This window comes from Patagioenas fasciata, chromosome 2 (assembly GCF_037038585.1).
Source record: "Patagioenas fasciata isolate bPatFas1 chromosome 2, bPatFas1.hap1, whole genome shotgun sequence".
Lineage (NCBI taxonomy): Eukaryota > Metazoa > Chordata > Aves > Columbiformes > Columbidae > Patagioenas > Patagioenas fasciata.
In genome coordinates this window covers 23,280,333-23,305,915 of record NC_092521.1, presented here as the reverse complement: position 1 = coordinate 23,305,915, position 25,583 = coordinate 23,280,333, and the positions used below count along the sequence as shown (strand labels likewise).

At 45.5% G+C, this 25,583-nt stretch overlaps 1 protein-coding gene across 2 annotated transcripts; it reads right to left on the bottom strand.

Annotated features, from left to right (window-relative positions):
• Nucleotides 1-1,294: 1,294 nt before the first annotated feature.
• Nucleotides 1,295-8,410, bottom strand: ZNF706 (zinc finger protein 706). 2 transcript variants are annotated; one of them, XM_065830625.2, is made up of 4 exons: nt 8,276-8,410; nt 5,165-5,301; nt 3,898-4,005; nt 1,295-3,303 (listed from the first exon to the last, which is right to left on the bottom strand). In XM_065830625.2, exons 2-3 carry the CDS (start codon nt 5,297-5,299, stop codon nt 3,910-3,912), a joined length of 231 nt encoding a protein of 76 aa, XP_065686697.1. In that variant the 5' UTR covers nt 5,300-5,301; nt 8,276-8,410; the 3' UTR covers nt 1,295-3,303; nt 3,898-3,909. The 2 variants fall into 2 exon arrangements, with proteins under 2 accessions (XP_065686697.1, XP_071660003.1); XM_071803902.1 differs by having other exon boundaries at nt 8,266-8,406.
• Between the last annotated feature and the right edge of the window lie 17,173 nt (nt 8,411-25,583).

Here is a 25,583-nt window from a genome sequence, read left to right as displayed (position 1 = left end):
GACCAGGCTTCTCATGAAGCCAAATATTATACTTCCCCACTTGTTTCTGTGAAAATGGGAAACAGAATAGACCTCCAGTCTATTAGTATTGGATGATAAAAGAAATTCCATCTATTAGCAATGTTTATCAAGGTGGCAAACCAGCTCAATATAGTTTACAGAAATGCTACAAATTCCTTCATTAGTGTGTGGTTTGCAAGCAGCCCATGGTCACAAGCTTTACTTGAGCTGAAGCATTTTTAGCACAACCACAAGGGATACAGTCCAGGGATGTTTCAAGAGCACTGTATAGAGCCAACTATTTCCTTAAGGCTACACAGCAACTGTCTTCACCTTCTATTTCAGATTTTTCACACAGTTTTTTGACAGCAAGAAACCAGAAACCCTCAGAGGTAGGTAAAGCAGCCTAAGTCAGTCTGAGAAACAAAATTTGCAGAACTGTTCTTGATTACTCAGTAGTCTCTGAGATGGCCTCATCATCATCACATGTGCTAACTTTGGGATATAAATTAAGATTTTTTTCACAACATTCCAAGCCCTACTTGAAATGTGATCTCAGATGCCATTTAAAGAGAGTCCCAAAAGAGATGTGGGCTTCTGAAAATCCAAAATCACTTTTTAAAAGTTGCTCCACTCCATGAGTATCTGTAACAGTTGTTGCCCACACTGACAACATAAGAACCTTTAACCTAAATTCTGCCCTTGCACAAGGGTGAATCTTTCTAAAGAGAAGAGGGGAAACTTTCCATGCCTACTTTTCTTTCTTGTAAAGTTAGACAGCTTCAAGTTCCAGGACTGTCCAGAGACAGGAAAATAATTTTCTAAATGTAGTGATACTTGTTTTTAAAAGCAGGAAATATGACATTTTACATTTCGTGTTTTTAATTCTCTTTAATCAGACACGTTACAATGCACAGCTGTGTCTTTAGCCAGGTAACAGTGCCATCCTTCAGATCAGGAAGAAATTATCAAGTCCTAGTCCCTCCTCCAAATACAAGTACTGCAGATATTCTAAATGAGGATGATTCCCACACTTAGTATACCACTCCCCTAAACTTATAAACCCTTTGTAACAATCCGGCTTTCATTAATTTCTGTAACTGAGACTGCTGCTAGGGATCTTATTGAACTGACGATCACCCCTGCCTTCTAATATATTAAAAACCACCAGAATGTCATATGGTATTTTCAACTCAAGCATTGTAAAGTTTTGAAAATACAATTCTGACTGAAGTTAACCATCCCACTAATGATGCAGTTTTCCAGCTCTTCAGTGCTCATTAAGAGAGATTGCTTATGAAACAAAATATTTTTATTTAATGCTACACAATCTGAATTGAAGGAATAGAACATATACTTCCCCTCAGGACCAAGCTACAGGGATACATCCCAGAACATTTTCCAAAGTAAAGCCAGATCACCAATTACTAATCAGTGCAACTAACATCTTTATCCATCTTTATCAGCCTATTTTTAGACAAACTATGGCATCAGAACATTTCTGTATCTCTCCGCCACACAGCACACAAGTTGAGAGCAGATTTCTTGCCTTGCAGGAGCTAGTTTGTCAGGAAATATGTATTGATAACATTAAAGAAAAACAAATGAAGCATTACATTCTGATGTCAGGTGTACAAGTGCAGTAGTGGATTACTCTCAGGGAACAACATTGTCTATAAAAGTTAAGTGGCACACAGGTTATCCTGGAGTGACTATAATACAGAGAAAGTCTATGCCAAAGTAAGTATGTACAGAGATAACTGTCACAGCAAAGAGGACAGGAAGCTAATCTCACAGAAGTAGTTCAATAAGGAGCAAATGAGTGGACAAAGACAAAGGCTTTGACTTTATATAATAAAATACCAAGTGCATTCTTTTAAGTGAATGAGTCTTTGAGACTATGGTCCTAGATTTTAGGAAGCCATTTGAAGGTCAGATATACAGTCCTGCTGCGTAGCAATGGTTACTTTGACTGCCAGAATTTTTACATCCGTTGCAACCTCAGTAAATCACAGCAATTATAGTATTGCTTCTTACTGCAAGGTCAAAACTAAAGCTCTTAAATAAGCTCCCTCCAAATGCCGAAGATGTGATTTTGGATAGCAGACCTTCTAGCACAATTCAGATGTCTCTCCACTACTTCTGTGCTGCACATATGGAGTTAGAACTGAGCCCAGAACACTTTAAGGGTAATTACATTGAGCTGCTCAAATGTTCTTGGCCAAAGAGTTATTATCCAGCTTTTCTTTTTTTAATTGTATGAATGAAACTTTAATCACATCCGATTTCTAAAGCAGCCATATTATTTTAGTTACTTTGGCTCTTTTCCAACAGGCTTATTTTAAGCTGGTTATAAAGAAAGGTTATTAGTGGCTGGATATTCTGCCTATTTCTTAAAGAGCTGCTACTGAAATAACCAGATGCATTTGAGGAGGGACATGTGTGGTCAACTGCTCAAAATATCATCAAAAAATCTTTCCAAATCAATTTTTCAACTAATAGCAGAGTTGCTTTAACCTAATATTTGAGACCATTTTACTAGCCAGCATTTAATCCTGCCACTTCTCAGCTTCCTCAGCCATTTACCCAATATAAAGGCTAAAATGAGTCTCTCCAGTGCAGGACTTCAAGGAACATGATCCCTCACAGTAAAAGAATCCCATTCAAAATGGCTCACAGTATTAGACTTCAATACACAGGACAAAAATGTAGAAGTCTCACAATTTTCATGCAGCTTCTAGGGAGTCTGCTGCGCCTCAAGCCAGCAACTTAACTACTAGTGACTGGGCTTGAGTAGGCAGCACACTGAAGAGTAATTCCGAGCTGCTTCCCTCTTCACTTAAGATTGATTTACTGTAATGTACATTACTTTCAGTGGAATGATACTGCTCATGTTTTGGCAGGATGGGGAAAATTCCACTTTGTCTTTTTTTATTATCTTATAAGGCAGATACTGCAGAAAGTTGAAACAGAACTTCTACAAGGATTTAATCGGTGATATTGTAAAATCAAAGTACTACTTTATTAAATGAGTTATTTTACACAATATGAACATCAATATAATTACAATTGTAAAAAATTTTTTATAACAAGTATGGACTGATTTTTCAGGATTTCCAAATAGGGCACAACTGTACATTTAAACAGAATTGTCTTTGCATGAAGCCCAAGAGGGAACAGCATAAAAATATGAATGTTTCTGTAGCCCCTTCATTTTTGCTGATCAACAGTTTTAGAAAAGCAGCTGCAGGTTTGTTATGTAAGGTCTGACAGTAGAAGAGTCAATAGGTGCCATGATTTCACCTATAAAAAACAAGAATAACTCAGATAAGCTGAAGTTACACAATGCTGTTTACCTTTACATAAATTTAACACCATACTACTTTTTACCTCGTTTCAGCCTTTCATTATAACCATGTTCAGTTACAGCCTAACAACTGGCTATTGGGAAATATCTTCTATAGTTAATGCAGAAAAATCTGCATTCACTTGCATAGCTGCAGGAACAAAAAGGCTAAATGGTTGCAAATACACTAAACAACTGTTTCCATTACATGTTTGGTAGCAACAGATTGTATTTATTATATGTATTTTGTTCAAAGCAAAACTAACATTTCAAAGCAAGAATTAAATAACAAAATATTCCTACGATTCTAAGGATGACCATTTGAAATAACAACCTCACAGCACAGTGAAATGCCACAGCCATTTCACCTATGTAACCATTACCTTGCTTCTCCTATGTAACAGTTCAAGGGTATAAATTTCACCTATATCTAATTTTCATATTAAAGGAAATGAATTAAGTAGTCTCAGCTGTTGGTGATAAAAACCAAACCAAACTCTGATTCATAATATACCTTTCTCAAACAATCATTTAAAAATTAAGGTAATGACCTGTAGACAACTTTACGCCTGAACATCAGCCAATTCTGGAGGAAGTGGAGTCTTAGGATGCTTGCTTTCAAAGTGCTGTTTGAAGGTCTTGGGATCCGGCATTTGCGTCTGATTAGAGAGAGACATTTAACTTTATGCACAGTACAACAGTTAAGTGATACTACAAAATCTGCTCCCCCCATGTTTTCTTTTCTTTTTCCTATAGTAAATTGTCTCCTCAATGACACTGCTGTAGTGACAGAAGAACCATTAATTTAGCTGCAGACTAAGAGAGAATATTTACCCTCAGATTTTCTGAGAGCTGCTTTAAAGCACTAGTTCCACAGTTCTGGCATGTTGATGACTTTGGTATTCTTGCTAGAAATCTCCCTCCAGATCTTACACTTCATATGCTTATTTGGAAGAAAAATGTACCTCCTTATCATTTTATTTTTCAATACATAAAAGAGAAACATTTATCCTTCTCAGAATCACATCTTCATGAAAGTATTTCTTTCGTTTATCCATAGGCCAAAGACTAATATGGCACAGACTGATTCTCTACTTGGCACAAGCTACCTTAGACCATTATTACTACACAGTTGCAGGCACCAACTGCCCAAAGTGATTGCTGCTACAGCCTGATTTCACAAGAGGAGCTCGTTATGAGGACTTAAGTAAGATGCAGTCTTATTTAAGACACTCAAAAGTGACAAATCTATTCTGAGACTGACCATTTAAGTGAAAATGGCACGTTTATCCTTCAGCTCCAAAATGAGGACATTCAGGAAAACCAGCCAGAAGGAAAGTATAATCTGATTAGCGCTCACATTTCTGTTCTCTTGTCAAGTCACAATCTACTGCATATCAAACTTACACTAAAACTTTTGGCACCACCACTTTTCCTCTCTGCATTAACATTGATAACCAGTGATGCCAAGACAGGTCAATTCCTTCACAAATAAAAGATGTTTCCATTTAGGAAAAAAGTGATCTTGCACTTTTTACATTTCATATATCATACTAACACCACATGCAGACCCCTCAATTCAAAAGGCAAGATCACTAACAAAATCAGATCTGTACACAACCTCTCAGATTCTCATATCTCAATTATCAGTACAGCTGAGTAACCTGTAAGCAAGTGACACAACAGATGCAAATGCTTATAGCAACAAGCTCAACAGCCACTTAAGTATTTCAGTTTCCATGATATAATCTTCTAAAAATTCTGCTCTAGGCTGGAAGACAGACCTTCCTACAGTAATTTGTCTTCAATTCCTCTTACCCTACAGACAGTGCAGGTGTATATCAAGGCAGCCTTGGCTGCAGCCTTCTGATCATGTCCTTGTTTCTTTTTTTGCTCAGCTTGCTTTTTGGCATTTTTCTGCTGTGACTGAATCTTCTGCTGTCCACGAGCCATATCTACAAACAAAAAGAAGACATTTAGTCTACAAATGTGAGAAACTACTCCTGCTAGCTGACTCGGAAGCAATAACCACGAGAATAAAACAGTCACGTGCTCTGTCCATAAGGCCCACAACTGCCATAACTCATATACCACAGGCATCTGTTCAACTTGCTCTTTACCATCTAAAGACTCTCTGGTTTTAGAATTTTTCTTCAAATATACACCAGAATTATTAGGTCAATCTAAGGTTTCTTCCACCACAAAGCATCAAGGTCTACTTTTGAAAAGTGTTTTCAATAGTCAGAATAATTTAAGTCTCCTTTCCAGTTAACAGAAACTTATTATCTATTTCCACAGGTACAGTAAAGTTTCTTTTGTTGCTGTTGTTCTTTTATTTTAAAGCTTAAGACTCAACCTTTATGAGACAGGTTCTAAAAAAGGCAAATTAAAGTATTACCCAACCTGTATTACTGTCTTCTAGTGTATGTGACTGTGAGCTGCTTTGGATGTGGAAATGCCAAGAACAATAGGTCATCCCTCTATTTAAGGGCTTTTTTTTTTTTTTTTTTTTTTTTTTTTACAGGTAGCCATTCTTTTTTATTTTCAGCTGACTTTACGTGCATACACGCTTCTTAAAAAGAAGTAAAATTCACCCCTTCGGAAGCCATTACTCTATATAATACAGCAGCATAAAGGAGGCAAACACTATTGGTATAATGCCAATATGCCATTAGAAGGTCCACCACCAAAGAAATGAGGTACAAAAGTCACATTTCCAGGGGCAGCAAACTAGCATATTTAGAACTGCAACACTGCCCCTGCACGCAGCCCACTAGGCCACCCAATTCAGCTTGCACCCCAGCCCCAGATCAGATACCAGGCAGGATCTGGGCACACCAACAGAGTAGGCTTCAGAACATGGGTCTATAACCCAGCAGCCCACTTTCTGTTATTGTCTTCCTCATGGGCCACACACATGATCCAGTTGTGTAGCTCTCACAGAGGCAAAAGTCCACCACACACACACAGGCCAGCCAGCCAAAGCTGGTGTCTTCAGACAACTAGTAAAGCCTAACATTGCCAGGAGGTTGGCTGGTTGGTCACTGCCCAGCTATGCAACCCAAGCATTTGCTCTAAGTTTTGTACTCATGAGAGACTACGTGGCTACAACAGGTCCGTCGTGCAGTCCTTCCCACAAGGACAGACAGCGTTCTGCTTCAAGAGGGAGAAGGGCCTGTCCAAACAAAGACTGACCTCCAGTAAACATCTGCAAAAAGTCCTTAAAACTGTTATGAAAAAAAATTCTATGAAACATCAACTACATCTGGAAATTCACTAGTATTCCAAGAATTTCTGGATATGTGGCACCATGGTGCTTAACACTGAATAAAAAGATGGCCCTGAGACCCAAAGCAGCTCTTGCGTGTTGAGAGGCCCCTCTCAGGCCACAGTCAAGTTCTTCCATGGCACGTCACACCATCACGTAACCCTTTGCAGAAGCATTACCCTACATCTTCAGCACTCCCTCCTCTTCCCCCCTCAGTTTCTCCAAAGGAGAATTTAGGAGTCCATATGGCTAACAAAACTGAACACAAGAAAACACAAATCCTATTAACAGGCATACAGAAATACATGTGGCATTCACCACCTTCCACAAGATACAGCATTGAATGTCAGTAAGACTAAAAATACCTGTCCATGTTTCACTGTATGCTACAATAGTTACCCCGAAACATCCCAGCCAGGGACTCACACTGCTTTCCATTTAAAAAAAAAAAAAAAATCTTCCAACAGCTTTGCATACACTACATACACTAGAAGGAACTTTAGGTTTTACTTCCATTTTATTTTACTAGCATTACAGCAGTCCTCCAGAAGTTAGGGGGTTCCTGAAAAAAAATACTCAGGTAATAAAAAAGGAACGATTTTCATTAAGTTTCTGCATTTCGTATTTTTTGTTCCTTAACAAGAGCTTGTTAAGTAGTACACTGCAACAGTCAATCACACTGAGCTTGCGTGTATTTGGCAACTGCTGGTTTTAGTTAAGACAAACAAGAAAACACAAGCAAAAACATCTGCTTAAAAATATCAACCTCCATATGATGCCCAGGACCAAAAATCCAAGAGTTTAAATATTGCAAATTACACTAATGCAGTTGAAACACAGAGTGAATACTTCATTACTGGAACATTAAGGTTATTTGGACAATCAGTATATCAAGAAAGTGACAAAAATAAGAAGCTCGTTTAAAATAATGATGAGTTTAACTACAAGGCTAAATCCTTATTTCAGTTACACAACACAGATTAGTGTTGTTTTACTTATCAGGCACACCCTCAGAGAGCCCAGTAAACAGGCCTGCTGTTTTGAGATAGAATAAAAATCTGGCAGCACACAGGAAGCCTAATAACACTGAAAAATTTGCTGCCAAATTATAATGGCAGCAGCACAGGCCCTGCAGGGCAGCGAGGCTGAAGCCTGCGTTACGTTAATGCCTCACACACAGTAATTTCCCTATAAGTAACGAGAACCCGAGTCGGGAGTTTCGAGTCCCCAAACTGGACACCGACAGCTGCTCCGCTGTCACCTCCGGACAACAACAGCCGCTTGCGCTGCTCGGGCTTTCCCGATCAGGCGGCCAAGGGCCTGGGCCGGAGAAGCAGCGAGCGCGGCCTTCGCCGACAGCTCTGCGGGGCAGCCTCGGCCCGGCCGCAGGGGCAGAGCGAGGCCGCCACCCCAGCAGACCGTGGCGGGGCTGGGGGCGGCCGTAGCCGGCCAGCCCCACCACGTGGCCCGCGGAAGGGGCCGAGGAAGGAAGCGGCCCAGCGCGGAGCCCCAGCCGCGGCAGGCGGGAGCGGAGCGCGCCTCGCTGCCGGGCCGCCCCTTCCCCCCGGGTGGGTCTGCTCCGCCGCGCCGCGGCCGGGCCCGCTCCCCGCACACCCCACCTCCCTCCCGCCGCCGCGAAAGGGGCCGGCACCTCCGCTCACCCGGGCCGGGAGTCCGGGCTGGGCCCTGCGAGCGGGTGGAAAGCTCCGCGCGGCCCCGCAGCAGCAACCGGCGCCGCCTGCCCGAGAGGAGAGAGGGAGCTGGAGGACGGGGCGCCGGCACTGCGCATGCGCGGTCCCGCCTCGGCGCATGCGCGGTCCCGCCTCGGCGCCCGCGCGGCCCAGCCCTGCCGGCCAATGGCGGCGTGCGCCCGTTACATAAGGCGGGGGGAGGGGAGCGAGGGGCGCGCGGCCGCGCTGACCTCGCGGGGGCTGGGGCGTGGCTGGGCTGGGCTGGGCTGGGCTGGGCTGGGCTGGGCTGGGCTGGGCTGGGCTGGGCTGGGCTGGGCTGGGCCCGGCCCGGCCCGGCCCGGCCCGGCCCGGCTCGGCTCGGCTCGGGCGCATTGTGGACAGATCCCGGGGAGCGCGGTTCCGCCTCGCTCCTGCTTCGGGTCCCGGCAGCAAAGGCTCCCCCGACAGCTGGGGGGCTGGGACGAGGAGTCCCTCGTCCTACGGGGTCGGGCGGAGGCAGGGCTAGACCCGGGCACAGCGCCTCGGCCCTGGGGCAGGGGCGGCCCTTGGGGACCAAAACCCCACCAAGCGAAGCGCTGTGCAGGGTCTGGCACAGACCTCGGGAGAAGCCGAGGGACACGACAGCGCTGTGGTGGGAGATCACCGCGCTGTGGCTAAGGCAGAGGCAGGACCTGCCGCCCGGGTCCCGGGGGTGCTGGCCCAGCCGGGCCGTGCGGAGCTGCGGGGGGATCCCAGGAGCTCCGTGTGCCGCCCCGGGCAGCCTGGGGGGGCACTTCCCGGAGAACATCGCCTCCCGGCAGGCCCCGCGCTCCGCCACATTCCTCTGTGCTTGGCATACAGATGCAGCCTGAAAATAGTCGCTGTTCCTCCCCAGTGGGATCCGGAGAAATGGCTCGGGAGGGGGCTGGAGAAGAGGCCAGGCAGGGATCCCGGAGGGCATGAAACCCTGTTCGGGTGGCAGATAGAAGGGTTAAATGAATTGAAAGCGGAAAGAAACAGAGATGAGAGAAGGAGAATTTATTTCAAGTTGAAAGTGTGCTAAATTTTGTTTTAGTGTTTAAGGCAAGGACTGCAGAGGAAGTCATGTACAGGCTGTATTCACAGTGCAAGTGATTTTAAAGGTACTACCTTGCATGAATAGAGATGGAGGCAAGCCTTGCAAAGATGGATAAAGGAGCAGTTTTATTTTCTACCAAAATCTTCATGTATCCCAAAGGAAGGCTGAATGTTTGTGCATTGTCAGATTACACACGTGTTAGGAAAAGGAGAAGCTGAGGCAGTGTCTTTGCTCAGACATGGCATTCTGCCACTGTTTTAAGATAAGCCTGGAGTCTTGGAACGGTTGTATGTCTGGGGCAAAACAGCAAACATAGTATGCTTGTTAGAGGAATTAGTAGGTGTTGGCTTGGGATTTTACAGGGACTCAGCCTTGATGACTGTAATGTTTCTTTCTGATCTGAGAGGCAAAGCAAATAAAAAAAAAAATCCCCAAGGCAATACAGTGAACATTTTGGTCCATCTTTATGACTCATGGCCAGAGCATGATAGCAGTTACAGGGGAGCTGTGTAGCAGATTTCTGACACTTAAGTCACTGGAAATAGGTCTGGATGTGACAACATCCAAGACAGTCAAACGTAAGCCTGTGATAACAAATGAATTTGTATTTTTCCTAACATTCCTCTTTGGAATGATGTCTTCCACATTAAACTGACAATGCTGAAAATGCTTATACCTGGGCAGTGCAATCAACAACGAAAATCTCTGAACTTCATGAAAACAGGCAACTATAAAAAATACTGGAAGTACATGTGGGACGGTAGGGAGACGTGGGCATTTTGGGTTCCGTGCTTGGAAGCAGGTGGCTTTCAGAATGAGGTTTAGCTTTGATCAGAGAGAAGATGGCTGAGTGAAACAGTAGCCTCTTTCCTGGCTGATGCTATTTTAGGAAGACTGCTGGCCTCAGATTTGGAACTGGAAACTGCTTTCAAGGGTTGTGTCCCCATGCTGCAGTGCTGCTACACACGTGGCTGGACAAGAATTTCAAATAAAGCAGATCTCTTGAACACACATTGAGCTCAAGCTGATCTCCAAACCCCTTTCTGCTTTTGGGAGAACAAAGGATCTCCTTGCAGGACAGGGGACTGTGGCCCTGCCTCTGGCTGCTCTGTCTTTGGTCCCTGTGTGCTGTAGATTCTGTTCACAGCATCAGTCCCTGTATTTCCCAAATCATGGCTTTGCAATTTAGATGCTTCCAAAGAGACCACTGGGAAATAAAAACCCAGTATGAAAGAAGAATATGAGTCCCCATAGTTGTGATTTCTACCACGAAGAGAATAATAAAAATTTTCCATTCACTCTAAATAATTTTTCAAAAATTATTTGCTGCATAAAACTTATTTATCACACTGAAGGGGATATTTCCATGTATGTCTGCAGGTTAGCAGAGAGATACAGGATGAATATGGTGAGCTGGTCGAGTGGCAAGGCCGGTCTATGTGCTGGATGTTTTGCATAGCTCTGACAAAATGAGCCTGTTGTAATTGCAGTTTATCTGGTTTATGGACTTCCTCTGCTTTGTGTTGCTCCCATATGAGGTGAAGTAAGCCGGAGTATGTGAATGAAAGTAAAAATAGAAGTTAAAATGAAAAATAAATGCAAGCTTTAGACTGAAATGTTGTATAAATTGCTAGCAGCATTTTTCTGCATGGTTCTTGTTTAATTGTTGTTTTCTAATTTCAAACCAACTCATAAACCCCACAGATATTACCAAGAATTCTCTGCTAAAACGGAGTGAAAATCAAGGATGCCTCTCAGTAGTTAAGGCTAGGCCAAATGCAAGGAGTTTGTTATTATCCCCAAGCTGAGCCTTACAAGAATGTTTCACTGGTTACAATTCATTGAAATCTGCGGTGGCACCAAACACATAGAAAACACAGCTCCATATGGGTATGGATAAAGCATTTTGGCTCTTATGGAGCCCCTAAAAAAGTGCAATTTTTTCTTTTTTAAAAGGCTTTATTCTCACAATGAGACAATTGATGAGACACAAGGCTGCAATTTAAGGTCAAGCATGAATGTGGTGAACAACATCATCAGGAAAAGCAAAATGCCTGTCTACTTGGGAGAAAGGCAGTGAAGGAAACTGGAAAGTGCAATACTGTTAGACAGGATTGCTTGTTAGGTGGCTGTGGCTTTTGTTTGTTTGCATTGTTCTGGGTTTGGTTTTTTTTACAGTCCTGTCTGTTTGTTATTCTCATGCTTATTCCCCATCTCTCTGGATTCCAGCCCCTCCATTATTTTCTGTGCCTGCACAGAAGTGCAATTTCTGTCATCAGAGCAAAATACTTGTTCTGCTCAACAGCAAGTTGTTGACCCTTGAATTTTGTTGTGAGTCAGTTTGTGCTGCCTCACCGTACCGTGACTGGTGTCCCCAACACAACTCCCTGCTGCGAACCAGCTGACATTTTGACGTGTTACTAAACCCATTTCGAAAGCAGTTGTGCTGAGGTGCAGGGCAGGTTCGCTCACAGCAGCACGGGCCGGGCTGCATCTCCCTTCTGAATGCAGTCCTGTCCGCCCACCAGGTCCTGCCACCGCCCTTCCCAGCCACGCTCCTGCTTCTTGCTCCTGCTCCTTTGCTTGCCGGCTCACTATTGACCCCTTGCTGTATTGATCAAACACCATCTCACCAGCGAAACGCTGGCATGCAGCCCTGTGCTGCCCTTTGCTACTCACTCGCAGAGAGTACTTGTGCTGATATTGTGTGCTTGGCTAGGGAATGATTTTATTTGGTGCCCCACCATGACCCCTCGGCATGTCTGAACAAGTGAAGGAAAGGGAAGGGGACGTGCCCTGGGCCCCGCAAGTGACAGAGATCTTCTCACTAGATTTCGTGGATGCAGACCAGCATTGACAAGAATGCAGAAGAGGTTGGCTCTGCAGTCAAGGGCTGTAAGATGCAGACGTTGAAGTCAATATCCTTTGAAAGGATATTCAAAACTGATGCCAGGGTAGATCAGAGTCAGTATTGCTGAATTTCAGGGACAGTATGACATGGTTGCAGGCAGAAGCCCGGACAGGCAGGAATCCTCTCCAGTTACTATTGTTTGATAGAAAATATCATGCAACAGTACTTAACTGAGCTCAGGGTCCTGGCAGGGTAGTGTTTTGCTATTCACCCTTCCTCTGCCTTACAGACTTGTACCTCCTCACCCATGTGCTGCCATACCATTCTTTTCCCTGTAAATGCATTTTTCACAACCACAGCTCCAGCTCTCATGAATCCAGCACATGCCTCCCTAACACAACATTAATTCCTGTCCGTCTGCAGACCCTGATTGCTGTGCGCTACTTTTCTGCAGCTAGGGGTTGGCACCTCATGGGCTTGCCCAGCATTGATATTGTGGCAAATATAAAAACAAGTGAGATCATAAATCACATATTTGGTTCATGGATTCAATAGATTCTTAGCTCTGCACTGGTATGAGATGATACCAAATCACAATACATACGTACAACAGAAAGATTTTAAGGCACATGACGGCATGCCTCTTTCTGCGTGTTACTGTAGAATTAGGTATTTTGTAGTGCACAGCATGCTGATCCATGAGGTTTAAAAATGGAAAAAGAAGGGGAAGAAAAAAAGAAGAGTGAACAAAATGAAAAGGAAAGCCAAAAAACGTGCTCTGTTTTGGAAGGAAGCCAGCATAGCAATGTAGCTCTCTTGGCAGGGCTCCTCACGCTTGCAATACCCGTCCATTTCTTCCATTTCCACATTAGCTTTGAAGGACCCTCCCTCTAAGCAGCAATGCAGCATCTCTTCCTGGTTTGCCTGCTGCCTTTCTGAACAGGCTCTTTGTTCCAGGGACACCCACTGGGTGACATCCCCCAGAACAAGGACAGCCTCCGGCAATGTCTGCCATATTGCCAGCCTTCCTGTGCTGCTTACCATACTGACACGTCCATCAGTACGTAAACAAGAGCGACATTATCCCTCCTGATGGGACAGTGCCCTCTTCCTCCACACCCCCAGCGAGCTGGCAACCCGCCATGTGCCCACTCGTCTGTTAGCCTTTTCCAAAAGTGGATACAACAGTCACTTCTACCTCACCTCTACCACAGGCCCACAATCCTGTACAATGATGCAGCCTATGGAAATACTTTTGTCACCAAATCTTAAATTAGGACAAACCCGGGGGAGGGTGCCCCAAAGCCGATGGTAGGTTGTGTTGTCACGTTGGTTTGCTTTTGCTGGCACAGAGACTACAACTAATTGTCCTTTTTTTTCCCTTCTGTAGTTCCTGACCCTTTATGGCAAGTATTGACAGAGCTTCTTTAGTGAACATTCCCTTCCATTGGAAGGGCAAAAAAATGTTCAAGGGAGGATGTGACACAGAGCTGCCCACGTCCTCTGGGAGACAAAAAAAGAGAAACTTGAGGAAAAGGCTCATGAAGAATGACAGAGATGGAGGAAGTCAGGAGCTTGGAGATGCAGTTTCTCAAAGGTTGACAAGGCTTATGCGTCTCGTGGAGAGCATGGGCAAAGATTGCCTTGTGACCTCTAAGTATTTTGCAGTCTCTTCTCTTTTAAATCTATATTGTTGGATGTGACTTTTGCTAAAACAACAAGGTGCAAATGCCTTTCTCAGCATGCCACAACTTTTTTTGTCCAGCCCACATACACAAACTGGAGACCTTGAGAACGTTCACTTCCGTTCTATATAAACAGTTTAAAATAGATTTTAGCTTTGCACAGCATTACGTACAGTTACTATTTTTAAATGCACTCCAGTTAATCTGATACATTCATTCCTTTTTTGTGTTTGCCCTCCATTCATGCTTTTGAGTCTCATATGTGTTCAAGTCCCTGCCTTATCATGAAAACCTGTATAGCTGTACATTTTTAATGAACTCAGAATACCAAGATTTCCCTCCTGCCCACCAATACATTTAAATATAGGTATGAACCGTGAAAAAAATCCCTGCACTATGTCATGTAGGCATGACACAAACATGGTAGCATTGTTCACAACTTGCCTCTGGCAGCATTGTTCACAACTTGCCTCTGGCCTCAACAAGGACAATACATCCCTCTGTGCTTCTGAGGGGCTGCACATCCCAGAGATGCCTCTGTGTTGAGGTGGCTCAGATCATCCACCAGCTCTGCTTTCTTCCTTCTGCAGCCCACCTGCAGGCTCCACGCTCGCACTAGCAAATATTTTGGTAGCTGCTTATTGTACCTTGCAGACAGGGCAGTTACTTATCCACAGACAACCTCGCCATCTCTCTTTCAGTAATCCACATGCAGATTTTATTGCTGTTCTGGAACTGCGAAGGCCAGGGTGGGAAGCTCTTTCTGCTGCCCAAATAGCATACGAAATCATGCAGGGCAAGGAAGCGGAGGCCAAGGGTGCATCGCAGAATGACACATCGCAGAAGGAGTGCAGAGAGTCAGTACACAGGAAAGGGCTCTGCAGCTGCAGGATGTTCCCTGTGGAAGAAAGGCAGCCTTGGACATCCCAAAGTGCCACACACACGCTGTTGGTTTTCGCAGGTCTGCAGTGCTGGCTCAGCCCCAGCAGTCTGCTGCTCCAGGAAGAGATCAGTGAGAAACATCTGCTAGATTTCAACTTTTTCCTTTGCAGATGCCCTGTTACGCTCACTCTGAAGTCACTGCATTACTTAAAGGCAGGAATCCAAAGAGCCTGCTGCAAACTGAGCTGTGAGGATTGCTCTGATTGCCAGTGTTCCCTGCCAGCTGCTGACAGCGCTTTGAACATAGTAAGGCCTAGGTCACAAACACTGCTGGATAAATAGGACCTGGCAAGAGAAATCAGGGGAATGATTTGGTTTGCACCAGGTCACTGGATCCCATTGCTTTCTGCAAAAGATCCCAGGGTGTCACAGCAGAGCAATGCGCTATGGGATGCGGGAACAGAACAGAAAACACGTTCCTGGAAGCAGCCAGCAGTGCCAAAAGATGGCAGCTACACAGAGGTAGAAGACATTACTTGCAGGGCAGTGAGGTAAAACGTATGTGCTGATTGTCAGAATTCCTGCAGCTGAGGTACTGTGGGTATCCAAAGCACACAGTCATGTCCCAGTAGATGCTCATGAGTTTACTCATAAGACAGGCTGCCATGGGATGGAGGAACAGAAATAATTTTTCCTGCTATATGGCTGGTATCTGAGCAGCACAGGCAGAGGGCTACTTTTTCACTCTGTCCTTTAGCCTGGCTTTTGCTTGGAAACTGCAGAAGAAAACCAGGGAGGATGAATTATGCTTCTGTGAAAGCACGCACTGCACCTCTGTAGTCAGGCAACACAGAATAACAGTTACATGAAGGTCCAAGAGCTGAAAAGAAGCAAGAACTGGTTATGAGGCAACAGTAGGTTGAAATTTTGCACATTAGTATTTACTAGGCTAGAAAAATTTGAAGCTCTTGTTTAAACTACCCAATTAAAAAGAAAATTTACTCATTTCAATCTGACTACTGGTGCGTAAAGCTAATTTGAAAAGTTGTGCTTTGCAACTTGGCTAAAAAATTATAATGAAGTGAAGTGGAAATGCCTGGTGCTGGAGATTTGTGTGTCTGTCCCAGCGGGGAAGTGTCCTTTACAATACTTCCATGGACACAAAGACCATGTTAAAAAATCAAAGGCCTGATCTTGTCCATGCTTAGACAGGCACAGAGCTTTCAGACCTGCCTGTTGCACTCCCTCACCATCCGCAAACCAAGACTGCAATTCCTTACCATCCCACACCTGAGCCTTCCTACTCCCACGTGTACCTTTCTCCAAACCAGCTGTCCCAGGCTCTTCCTGGCACTGTCTCGTGTCCCAGCATCCACAATAACAAACAACTCCAACTGTGCAAAGCTCAAACCAAAGGCTGCCAGTGCAGCCTGATCCCTTGCATGCACTTCACCTGTTCCCAATTTTAAAATGTGCACCTTTAAGCAAGATAAATTTAGACTGGAAATTATTTCCCAGGCTTGTTGCTTCTATATTTTTCTCTGATACTGTAAAGAGCTCTTTGCTGAGAGAAATCTTTCCCTCATAAGATCAGATCCTTTTTTTACCTTTCTTTCCGATAAACCAAAGAGCTTGAGCTAATATCGAATAGTGCTTTGCTAAGAACAGTTCCTTGTGGGACCAACATTAGTAAAAAGGCTGGCACTGAGGATGGCTTCCCGTTTACAATTATTTTTTGAGGATTTGTGTAGTCAGATCCCAGTCTGTTCCCATGGTTTCCATTGGTCTGTACAAACAGGACACCTGTATTTCTCTCTCGGCTTCCTATGACTGAGCTGTGGACATGCAGGGCTTGGGTGGACATACGCTGCAGACTCAACCTGCCCTCCCAGTGTGATCAGGTCCAGGTCTCTGTGATGGCCAGCAGTCCCGTTGAAGCCACTGTCCTGACTGCTTTACTGTGTGCCCAGAAGTCCTGAGGATCTTCCTCAGATCTTTTTCTGGATGTCCCTTCCCATATGGCAGGCACCTTCCATGAAGAAAACAGCAAAGCCTGATGTTCATTAACCACATAACCTGACACCACCTTTGACTTGGAAGCCTGCAGCTGTGCATGTAAAACAGACTGATGGAAGGGCACCTACAGCAGACTGATGTAGGTGCTCTGAAGCTCAAATCCCTTCTTCTTCATCATAGAATGTCCTGAGTTGGAAGGGACCCACAAGGATCATCGAGTCCAACTCCTGTCCCTGCATGTGACAACCCCACAGTTCACACCATGTGTCTGAGGGCGTTGTTCAGTCTCTTCTTGAACACTGTCAGGCCTGGGGCTGTGACACCTCCCTGGGGAGCCTGTTCCAGTGCTCAGCACCCTCTGGGTGAAGAACCTTTTCCTAATGTCCAGCCTAAGCCTCCCCAGGCACATCTTCCTGACATTTCCTCGGGTTCTGTCATTTGTCACTAAAGAGAAGAGATCAGCACCTGCTCCTCCTCCCCTTGTGAGGAAGCTGTAGCTGCCATGTCTCCCCTCAGTCTCTTCCAGGCTGAACAAACCAAGTGACTTTAGCTGCTCCTCATATGGCTTGCCCTTCAAACCCTTCACCAACTTGGTAGTCCTCTTCTGGACACTCTCCAGTAGCTTTATATCCTTTTTATCCTGTGGCGCCCAGGACCGCACACAGTGCTCCAGGTGAGGCCGCACCAGTGCAGAGCAGAGCACTCTGACTCCACAGCCCTGTGCCAGCACAGAACCTCGCTAACTCTCCTCACAGGCACTGCAGCTCGTAACTCCACTAATTACACCTTGGCCTGGGTCAGGAAATGACCTTCGTGCTCTACGCAGCTTGAGAGTCTGTGGCTGTCATTGCTCAGAGAGGCGCTGGGTGAGATGCTTGGGCAAACAGTGATGATAAGGGGAAGAATGTACGGCTTTGCTGGCTCAGCACTGGAGGTGGCTTTTTACCACATCTGCCTGCAAAGAAGGCAGGAATGTTTTGGGAAAGAGGAGGAGATGGAAGGAACCACCCTTGTGCTTACCACTGCCCAGGCAAGGGACAAAGGCTTTGATCAAATCTCTATGAATTTATTCAGGGCTATTAGGGAGAATTACATGACAACGCTGGAGAATCAGTGAAGGGCACAACTGGCAGGCTCACTACTCACCTCTGTTTTTTTACGATCCTGTGGAGTGCACCAGCTTCAGACGCTGGATCTCCTGCCCTCAGCTGTCTCATGATGGGACACCTACATTCTTAAATCTCAGTGGTGGCATTAGATGTGGCTGCAGTCTTTTTGGGACATACTGCACAACACACAGAGACCCTGACACATCAGCATCCTGCCCTGGGCAAAGGCATTGTGGCTGTGGAAACCTGTGATCACTTCAGCAAACAACTTTCTCAGTGCAAATTATTTTGGTTTAGCAGTTAGGACAAAGCACAATGGCAAGAGAATATGGAAGCAGCAAGCAAACTTGCATGTTGTGTCTCATTTAACCTTAGTGAATCCTGAAGAGTTTTAGGTGAGATTTACTGGAGCAGAAATGATGAACCAACCTGATCACACAGCTGAAAGCCTGGTTGCTCCCAAGTGCCTGCAGCTCTTACTCTGCTTGTGATGAGGAAGATTGTAGCAAGGGAGAATGAAGAATGAAGAGAATGGAGAATGAAGAATGTAGCAATTACTTGCCCTGGCACAGTCTAGTAATGACCCTGCTGATCAGCTTATGTCTAGGAAAGGCCTCAAGATCCCATTACTTAGACCCCAAGGAGGAAACAGCTGTCCCATTGGGCTGTGACTGAAAAACTACAGCAACGATATCCAGCACAATACCGGTAATCCTCAAAAAGTATCCAGTATCCGTTCTTCAAAGAAAGGGCTGAGTCCAGACAGGACAAGCCTGGTGTTAATAAATGTGTTCCAGCCTGCTATGGAAGTCTCTACCGGAGACATGGCAGAGCACAGAGAAGTTAAACTCTGATGCTGCTCTCCAGTAACATCTCCACTTCTGCCCTTCAGTCGCTGGCTTTGAAAGGGGTTCACGCCAATCAAATGGCACATGTCACAGTGGGGCCTTCGCCAGCCTGTCTCTGAATAAGGACAGGAGTAGTATCACGACAGAGAATGTCAGCTATGAATAACATTATTCCTTAACATCTAAGGAAGGTGGGACTAAGAATTTCTGAAATTTGATTCGCTTGCAAGGCATCCCAAGAGCTAATCCTGTGTAAGACTATGGGCTGCACTGCTCGCTGGCACTGATGTGCATGGCTCCATCAGCATTGGGTGCATGGCAAATGCTCAGACAATAGCTGTACTTGGCCTCCTCTCTGATTCTGCTCTCTATTTAATGAAGTCTTATGTATGATCCAGAAATACTGTGAGAAATCAAGCCTACCTCTGCTGGTATGAATGCTTCTGCCCCTGTTTGACTCTTTCCAGAAGGCCCACAAGTGAGTTAGAAAGAGGTGCAGTTGTTCATTTGCAGCTCAGACACAGTACGAGAATGCAGTACCCAGCCGCAAGCTCTTCGTCCGCAGGACGTATCGCTGCATTTTCCTGCCAACTTCTCTTCATGGTCTGTTAGCTGCTGTTTTGGAGATCAAACTTGCTCCTTGGCATCTATTCAAGCTATAGAGTCCAATTTATTTCTAGCACAACATCCACTGATGTTGCCTCTGCAGTATGCTGGCCCAGCTCGTGCAAGCTCACTAACTCAGAAGTAGCTCTGATTTCTTTCCTGTTGCCAACAGGCATAGGCAGCAGTTAAGATGATGACTGCATTGTTAAGGGCTTTCTCTTCAGGAGGAGCATAGGACCCTGCGATCTGTCCCCAGCTGTCTCTCCTCTTGGGGAGCCTTATGAGTGCTGTGCGTATCTCTGCTGCAGAAATGGGAGAGCTGGGCTGAGCGCAGGGCTCCCGGCTACACCAGGGCTCTGCTTCAGCCTCACATCTCACCCGGCTTTAAATTCTTTCCACTGACTTTATCTTGACCTTTCTGTTCCATGCACAATGTTATCAGAGCTGCTTAGGCTTTACTGGCACGTCTCCTATATTAGCAGTTACATTTTGTTGACAGGACCAGACTGGTTGAGGTAAATTGGCTTACTCAGAGTGCAGTTAGCGACATGCACACAGCTGGTCTGACCATGTATTCTTCTGGAGCGTTTTCCCATGGAAAGGAGGCTTATGCAATCATTCAGTCTGTCCCACTAGCACTTTTGGGCCCGTTGGCTGATTTCAGTCAAAATCTGCGGGAGCAGTTAATCAGCAGAGGCAGCCATCCGTGCACAGAGCATCCTCCCCGGGCCCTGCAAGCCGCAGTGCGGGTTTTGCTCTCAGACACTACAGAATCCACACGAAAAAGACATTGCATCCCACCTACACAAATTTGGGTGCGAGTTTGTGTCTTTCTGGACAGCACAGGATCTAACTATCAATCCATGGGAAAACATGGATTAGCTGTGCTTCTCAACGGCTTTTTAACTTTTTGGGGTAAGGCTTTTTATTATAACTAAGAACACTGGCACTATATCCAAATAAATTATTGGGTGTGAATGACCTTGCAATCATCTTTTTGCTGGGGATATCTGCATTAGCCCGAAACTGCAGCACAAGAGAAACAAATGAGAATCACCAGCAAATGACAACAACGTTAATTACACAGTGGTGCTGTAAGAGTACTAAGCTCTGTAGTGATAGAAAAGCACCAGGCTGGTCCCACTAGGAAGGATTTATGGTTTCCAAAGGCTGGACAGCCAAAGTCAGTATCCAGAGAGCACCAGAGCAGCAAGATTTCCCAGTGACAGGTACTTCGTGCTTGTGCTGGATTTACAAGATGCACAACAGGTTCCTGAGGAAGTGGTGGGGGAGCTTTATGGAGATTTAAGTTAATGAAGAGAACACAGAGCAGAAATAACACAATAGCCTTGTAGGAAAAGGGAGCCCTTCCTCAAGTGCTTTGTTCAGGCTGTGCGAACAGGGCTGGCATTGCAGGGCGAGCTGGTGGGCACTGAGTGCTGCGGGCGCTGTGTCCAGGGGTTACAGAGCAGAGGCAGCTCAGCTACCCAGCCAGCAAAACTTCTCGAGTGGTGGCCAATGAACCTTGTTCCTCAGAGCAGCGGTGGCAAGGAAGGTACATAGTCTACAGGCCATCTAATTAAGATCTACTATAACAACAGTCTAAGCTGACCTCACTTTTATCTGGGAAATGCAACACGTGACCCCAGCCCAGCAGCAACGTGTGCAGGAGTGAGGGGCAGACTGGAAAAAAGCATCTTTCCTCAGCCTTTGTGCTTTGTGGCTGGGTCCAACAGCGTGAGCTCTCATGGCAGCCTGCCCTTTGGGGCACACACAGGGCTGCACAGCAGACACGCAGAGGGTCTTTTGCAGGGGTTCTCTGCTGTCTGAGGTGAGATGAGCTCATGTTGATCTCCCTCCCCTGCCAAGTGGGAGAATTAAGCAGATTATTCTTCTGTCTTCTGTGGTGTTTTTCCAATAAACTAACAATTTGCTACTCTGGGCAGAGTTGTGTCTTGCAGCTGTGGTTTAAAAGTCCTTTGCAATATAGGATGAGATTGGGTGTTTGCATGAGCTTCCTTTCCTTCAGCAGACAATCCCAGTGGAGGCAGGACATGTGGGAGTCCAGTAAAGAGACAACTGAAAGCTTTACATATATGTAGGACCCTTCTGCTTGAGGCACAGCTCTGCCAGGAAGCAAATCCACGAAGCACATGGCTGTAGGGGATGCCAGTCAGTAATGCTACCGCTGAGTCTCCTCTAATGAAGGAAGCACAGAACTGTTGTCTGCATGGGCCACTTGTGTGGTGGGATTCCCCTAGAAGCTTCACTAGGACCCAGCTTTCTTGGAGCTTGAGATTGCTGATTCCTGAATAAATTTATGTATTGCCTTCCTCTAGGATATTAATATGCATTAAACTGAAGAGCTGAACAAGCTCAATTTTTAAAACTAATTACCACCAAACATAAATCTGTTCAATAAATAAGTCAATAAGCATACAGGCCAGGTGGGCTTAGGTGGGGATCTGGTTTGATACTTTATTTGTATTGCAACAGAGCTGCCTGTGGGCATCTTCTTGGCAGTCATGACTTCACAAGGAGGCATAAAATAATTCCTGGCCATTGCTATTATTTGCCTTACCTCTTTGAAATACATAGTGCTAAAAGAGAGCTAAGAATGCACTTTCTTTTCTGCACATCTCTTGATTGTTTTTAATGTATATAAATAACCCTCTTAGTAGCTTATCCTCCTCTCCTCAGGAAAGTTTTTACATGAAAGTTAAACATGCTTCTGTTCTTCAGTTGGTTTTTATTTTCTCTTCATTTTCAAAATCCGACATACCAGTGATAAAGAGCAGCTCAGGTGGCACAGGCTGAGCCTGCAATGACACCCGCTGCCTTCTGCCACCTTGCGGGCTGCAGCTTCAGCACACCGAGCATGGATGGGTTTTCTAGCATGACACACACAGTTTTCCTGACATATTTAATGAAAGATCCCATGATAACAGGAAACATTACTCAGCGTCACTGCTGGGCATGTCCTGACACTTGCAAGAGGAGTTTCCCCTCCCTGTGTCAGAGCTGTCGTAACCAGAGGCACCTCTCAGAGCAGCAGTGACGTCCTCAGTGATTTATCCTTGTTATTGCAGCAGATGAGAGACTCAGCTCTATAATTACTGGGGTTGTTTGTTTGTTTTTAAGTTTGGGTGAGGCCTGCAAAAAAAAGCACTACTGTCTTCTTCTGGGATACCAAGCAAAAGCCTGTACTCAAATGTTTTTGGCCACTGGCCCCTTCACCCTGAGAAGGCTATCGCTGAGCTATCTTCTTTTTAGAGAAAATTTCACTTCTTAGCCCAAAGCAGAGATGCAAATTAAACAGTAAAAGCACCACTGGAGGAAAAGACGCCAGCTTCCCTCTGCACAGTGCTCATATGCTCTGGAAGCTCAGCCCTAAACCTCCACAGCTGGCTCAGACCTTATCTCAGCCGCTGCCCTTGTGGGCCAGCTTCTGATATCGCACATCCCTGTGTTCTCGAAAGGAAGGAGGAAACACGGCTGTGAGAAAGGCTGTAGCCATACAAGGGCAGAAGAAAGGAAAGGGGGAGGAGAGACAGGATCAGGCTCCCTGTCACAAGCAGCATTCCCCGAGGCAAAGAAAGAGCATCTACTTGTGGCTACTCAGACCACACGGCCCTGCCACCACCTCAGACCTGAGCTGAGCTAAACCTGAGCAAGATGGAAGAAGGGAAGGTGCATAGGTTATATGGCTAAAAGCAGATTTCAAACTGGACCTCTTTATAAGAAAGTTTTTCATTTCTCTTTGCATTAAATATATAGGTGTTGGCACTAGCTATTGCAGGTTAGAGATGCTCAATGAGATATGGCTCAAGAAAACATTGCTGATAGTATAGTACAACAAAAGATAGTTAGGATAAACACTAAAAAAATACATTTGTGGTTTTTTTTTCCAAGAGTGGTGCAGTTTTCAGCGCAAAAATGTGGAGTCTCATAACCTGATACTCTTACGGTAAGACTGAACCCAACCATGCAGCAGTACATGGTCCTGCGCTGGGAAGATGACGGGTTGGCAGGGAGACCCAAGAGCTCTTCCCTTCCTGCAGTGCTGGGAGAGGGCTGGCTGCTCGTCTTTTTTCTTGCTCTTCAGGTAACCAAGAAATTTTGAATCGTTTTGGACTAAATAGAACCAATAGAATCAATAGAACAACTGTGTTATATCAAAATAAATGTTAAAAACAATGCTTTGCATGTTGAGTCAGGCACATGCTTTGGATTTGCTTTCACCAAGTGAAAGTCACAGAAGTGACTATATAAAGCTCAGAGAACAGACATAATCCTGACTTCAGAAACACATCCCAGTGTAAACATTCCCTGCAGACACTTGAGGAGTCACTGCTAGCACCTCCTGGTGACCCATTTTCCCTGCCCCCTCAGGAAGTGGTGCGGCCCAGAACAGAAGAGTTTCCAAAAGAGCATTCAGCTTCCTGCCCAACACATCTCAGGACCATGAGCCTGGGTGACCCCTCCACCCTCCTCGGCCCCTGAGAAGGTGCCTTCCTGGTGTGCCTGACATCCGCATGGGAGAAAACCAACACAACGAGATGGAGCCAGAGCTGGAAGCTGGTGTGATGCCTGCAAAAAGGGCTGATGCACCTGCAGGTCTCTGGGGAGACTTGATTCAAAGAGAGCTCATCCATGCTGATGCCGTTTCTCTTTAGACTACTAATTAGTGCAGCTCAGTGTAACACGCTCTGCCAATTCAGTCTGGAGGTTTGGCCTGTGCTGCTTTGCATTTGCCTGGCAGAAGTTTCTGACCTGATGTGTTATTTTCTCTTCTTGCCTGAATGCAGCCTTCCTCTAGCGCAACCCCACAGGGCTTGGCTCTGCCATGTTACGCAGGTTGGTTGGTGGTGCCAGAGATGATGTTGCCATCTCATCACCAGGTCTCTGTGTGGAAGCAGCAGTGAGGCTCAGCTCTCCCCGCACTCCAGCTGATGCTGCACTAGGCTGGTGTAGCTGGAAGTCCCCACAGAAGAGTGTGCACATGCTCTGCATGTCCCTGTCTTTGCAGGGATCCTTTTTGCTTCTCTTGGGTCTCTGGGCCTTCTCCTCTTGTCTCTCAAGGCCCCTAGCTACCTGCCAGGCAGGACATCCCCAGGGAGACAGGCACCTGGTAGCATGTCAGGCAGACAGCTGGAGAGCATCCCTGGATGGGAATATATATAAATTTATAACATATATAAATATATAAAGGGTGAGTGTCATGAGGATGGAGCCAGGCTCTTCTCTGTGACAATCAATTATAGGACATGGGGTAATGGGTATAAAATGGAACACAGGAGGTTGCATTTAAATTTGAGAGGAAACTTCTTCACAGTGAGGATGACAGATACTGGAACACGCTGCCCGGGGGGGTTGTGGAGTCTCCTTCTCTGGAGACATTCCTGTGTAACCTCATCTTGGTGTTCCTGTTCTGGCAGGGAGATTTGGCTTGATGATCTTTTGAGGTCCCTTCCAATCCCAGACATTCTGTGATTCTGTGAATTGTCAACCAGACAGAGAAGTGCCTTCATGGAAAGGAAACCTTTCCCCAAGAAGCTTATGGATCTCCTAGGCTTGGAGACTACACACCCCACACCAGTGTCCTCACAGGGGTGTCAGGAAGTGAAGGAGGAGAGAGTCTTGAAAGGGAGCAGCAAGGAAGGAGGAGGATGAGAGTGAGGAGTCGAGAACGCTTGAAGAAAACCTATGATTGACTGACTCACAGAAGACAGAGCTACCTTATAACATGAACTGACATGGTGCTCCTTTCATGTAGTGTGAAATAGCTGAGGGCTCTGTGTTTCTGTTACACAAAGATGCTGATTTCCAAGGACTGGAGCTTTCTAGGGCAGTAATTAAGCTTTAAATGGAGAGATCAAATTTAGAATAAATATCTTATTAACCTTGACAAAGCACAATTTTTCTGCACAGCTCACAGCAAAAGAGAAAGTGAGCATGAAGGATGGGATAGAACAGACACCGGCTTTCCTGCGTGCTGCAGGGTAGTGTCTGGTGCTTGGAATATCTGCTCAGCTGGAGGGGCCCAAGCACACACCCACCACCTCCTTGCAGAAACCACCAAGCTGCAGGCTATTTCAAGGATAAACAAAGATTTTCTACTCTTTTCTCCCTGGAACTGGGAATACACTACAGCGTGGCCATGGAAGCAAAAATCCCAGGGAACAAAAAAAGGAAGATTTGTCCTGCACCCCAGACATAAGGCT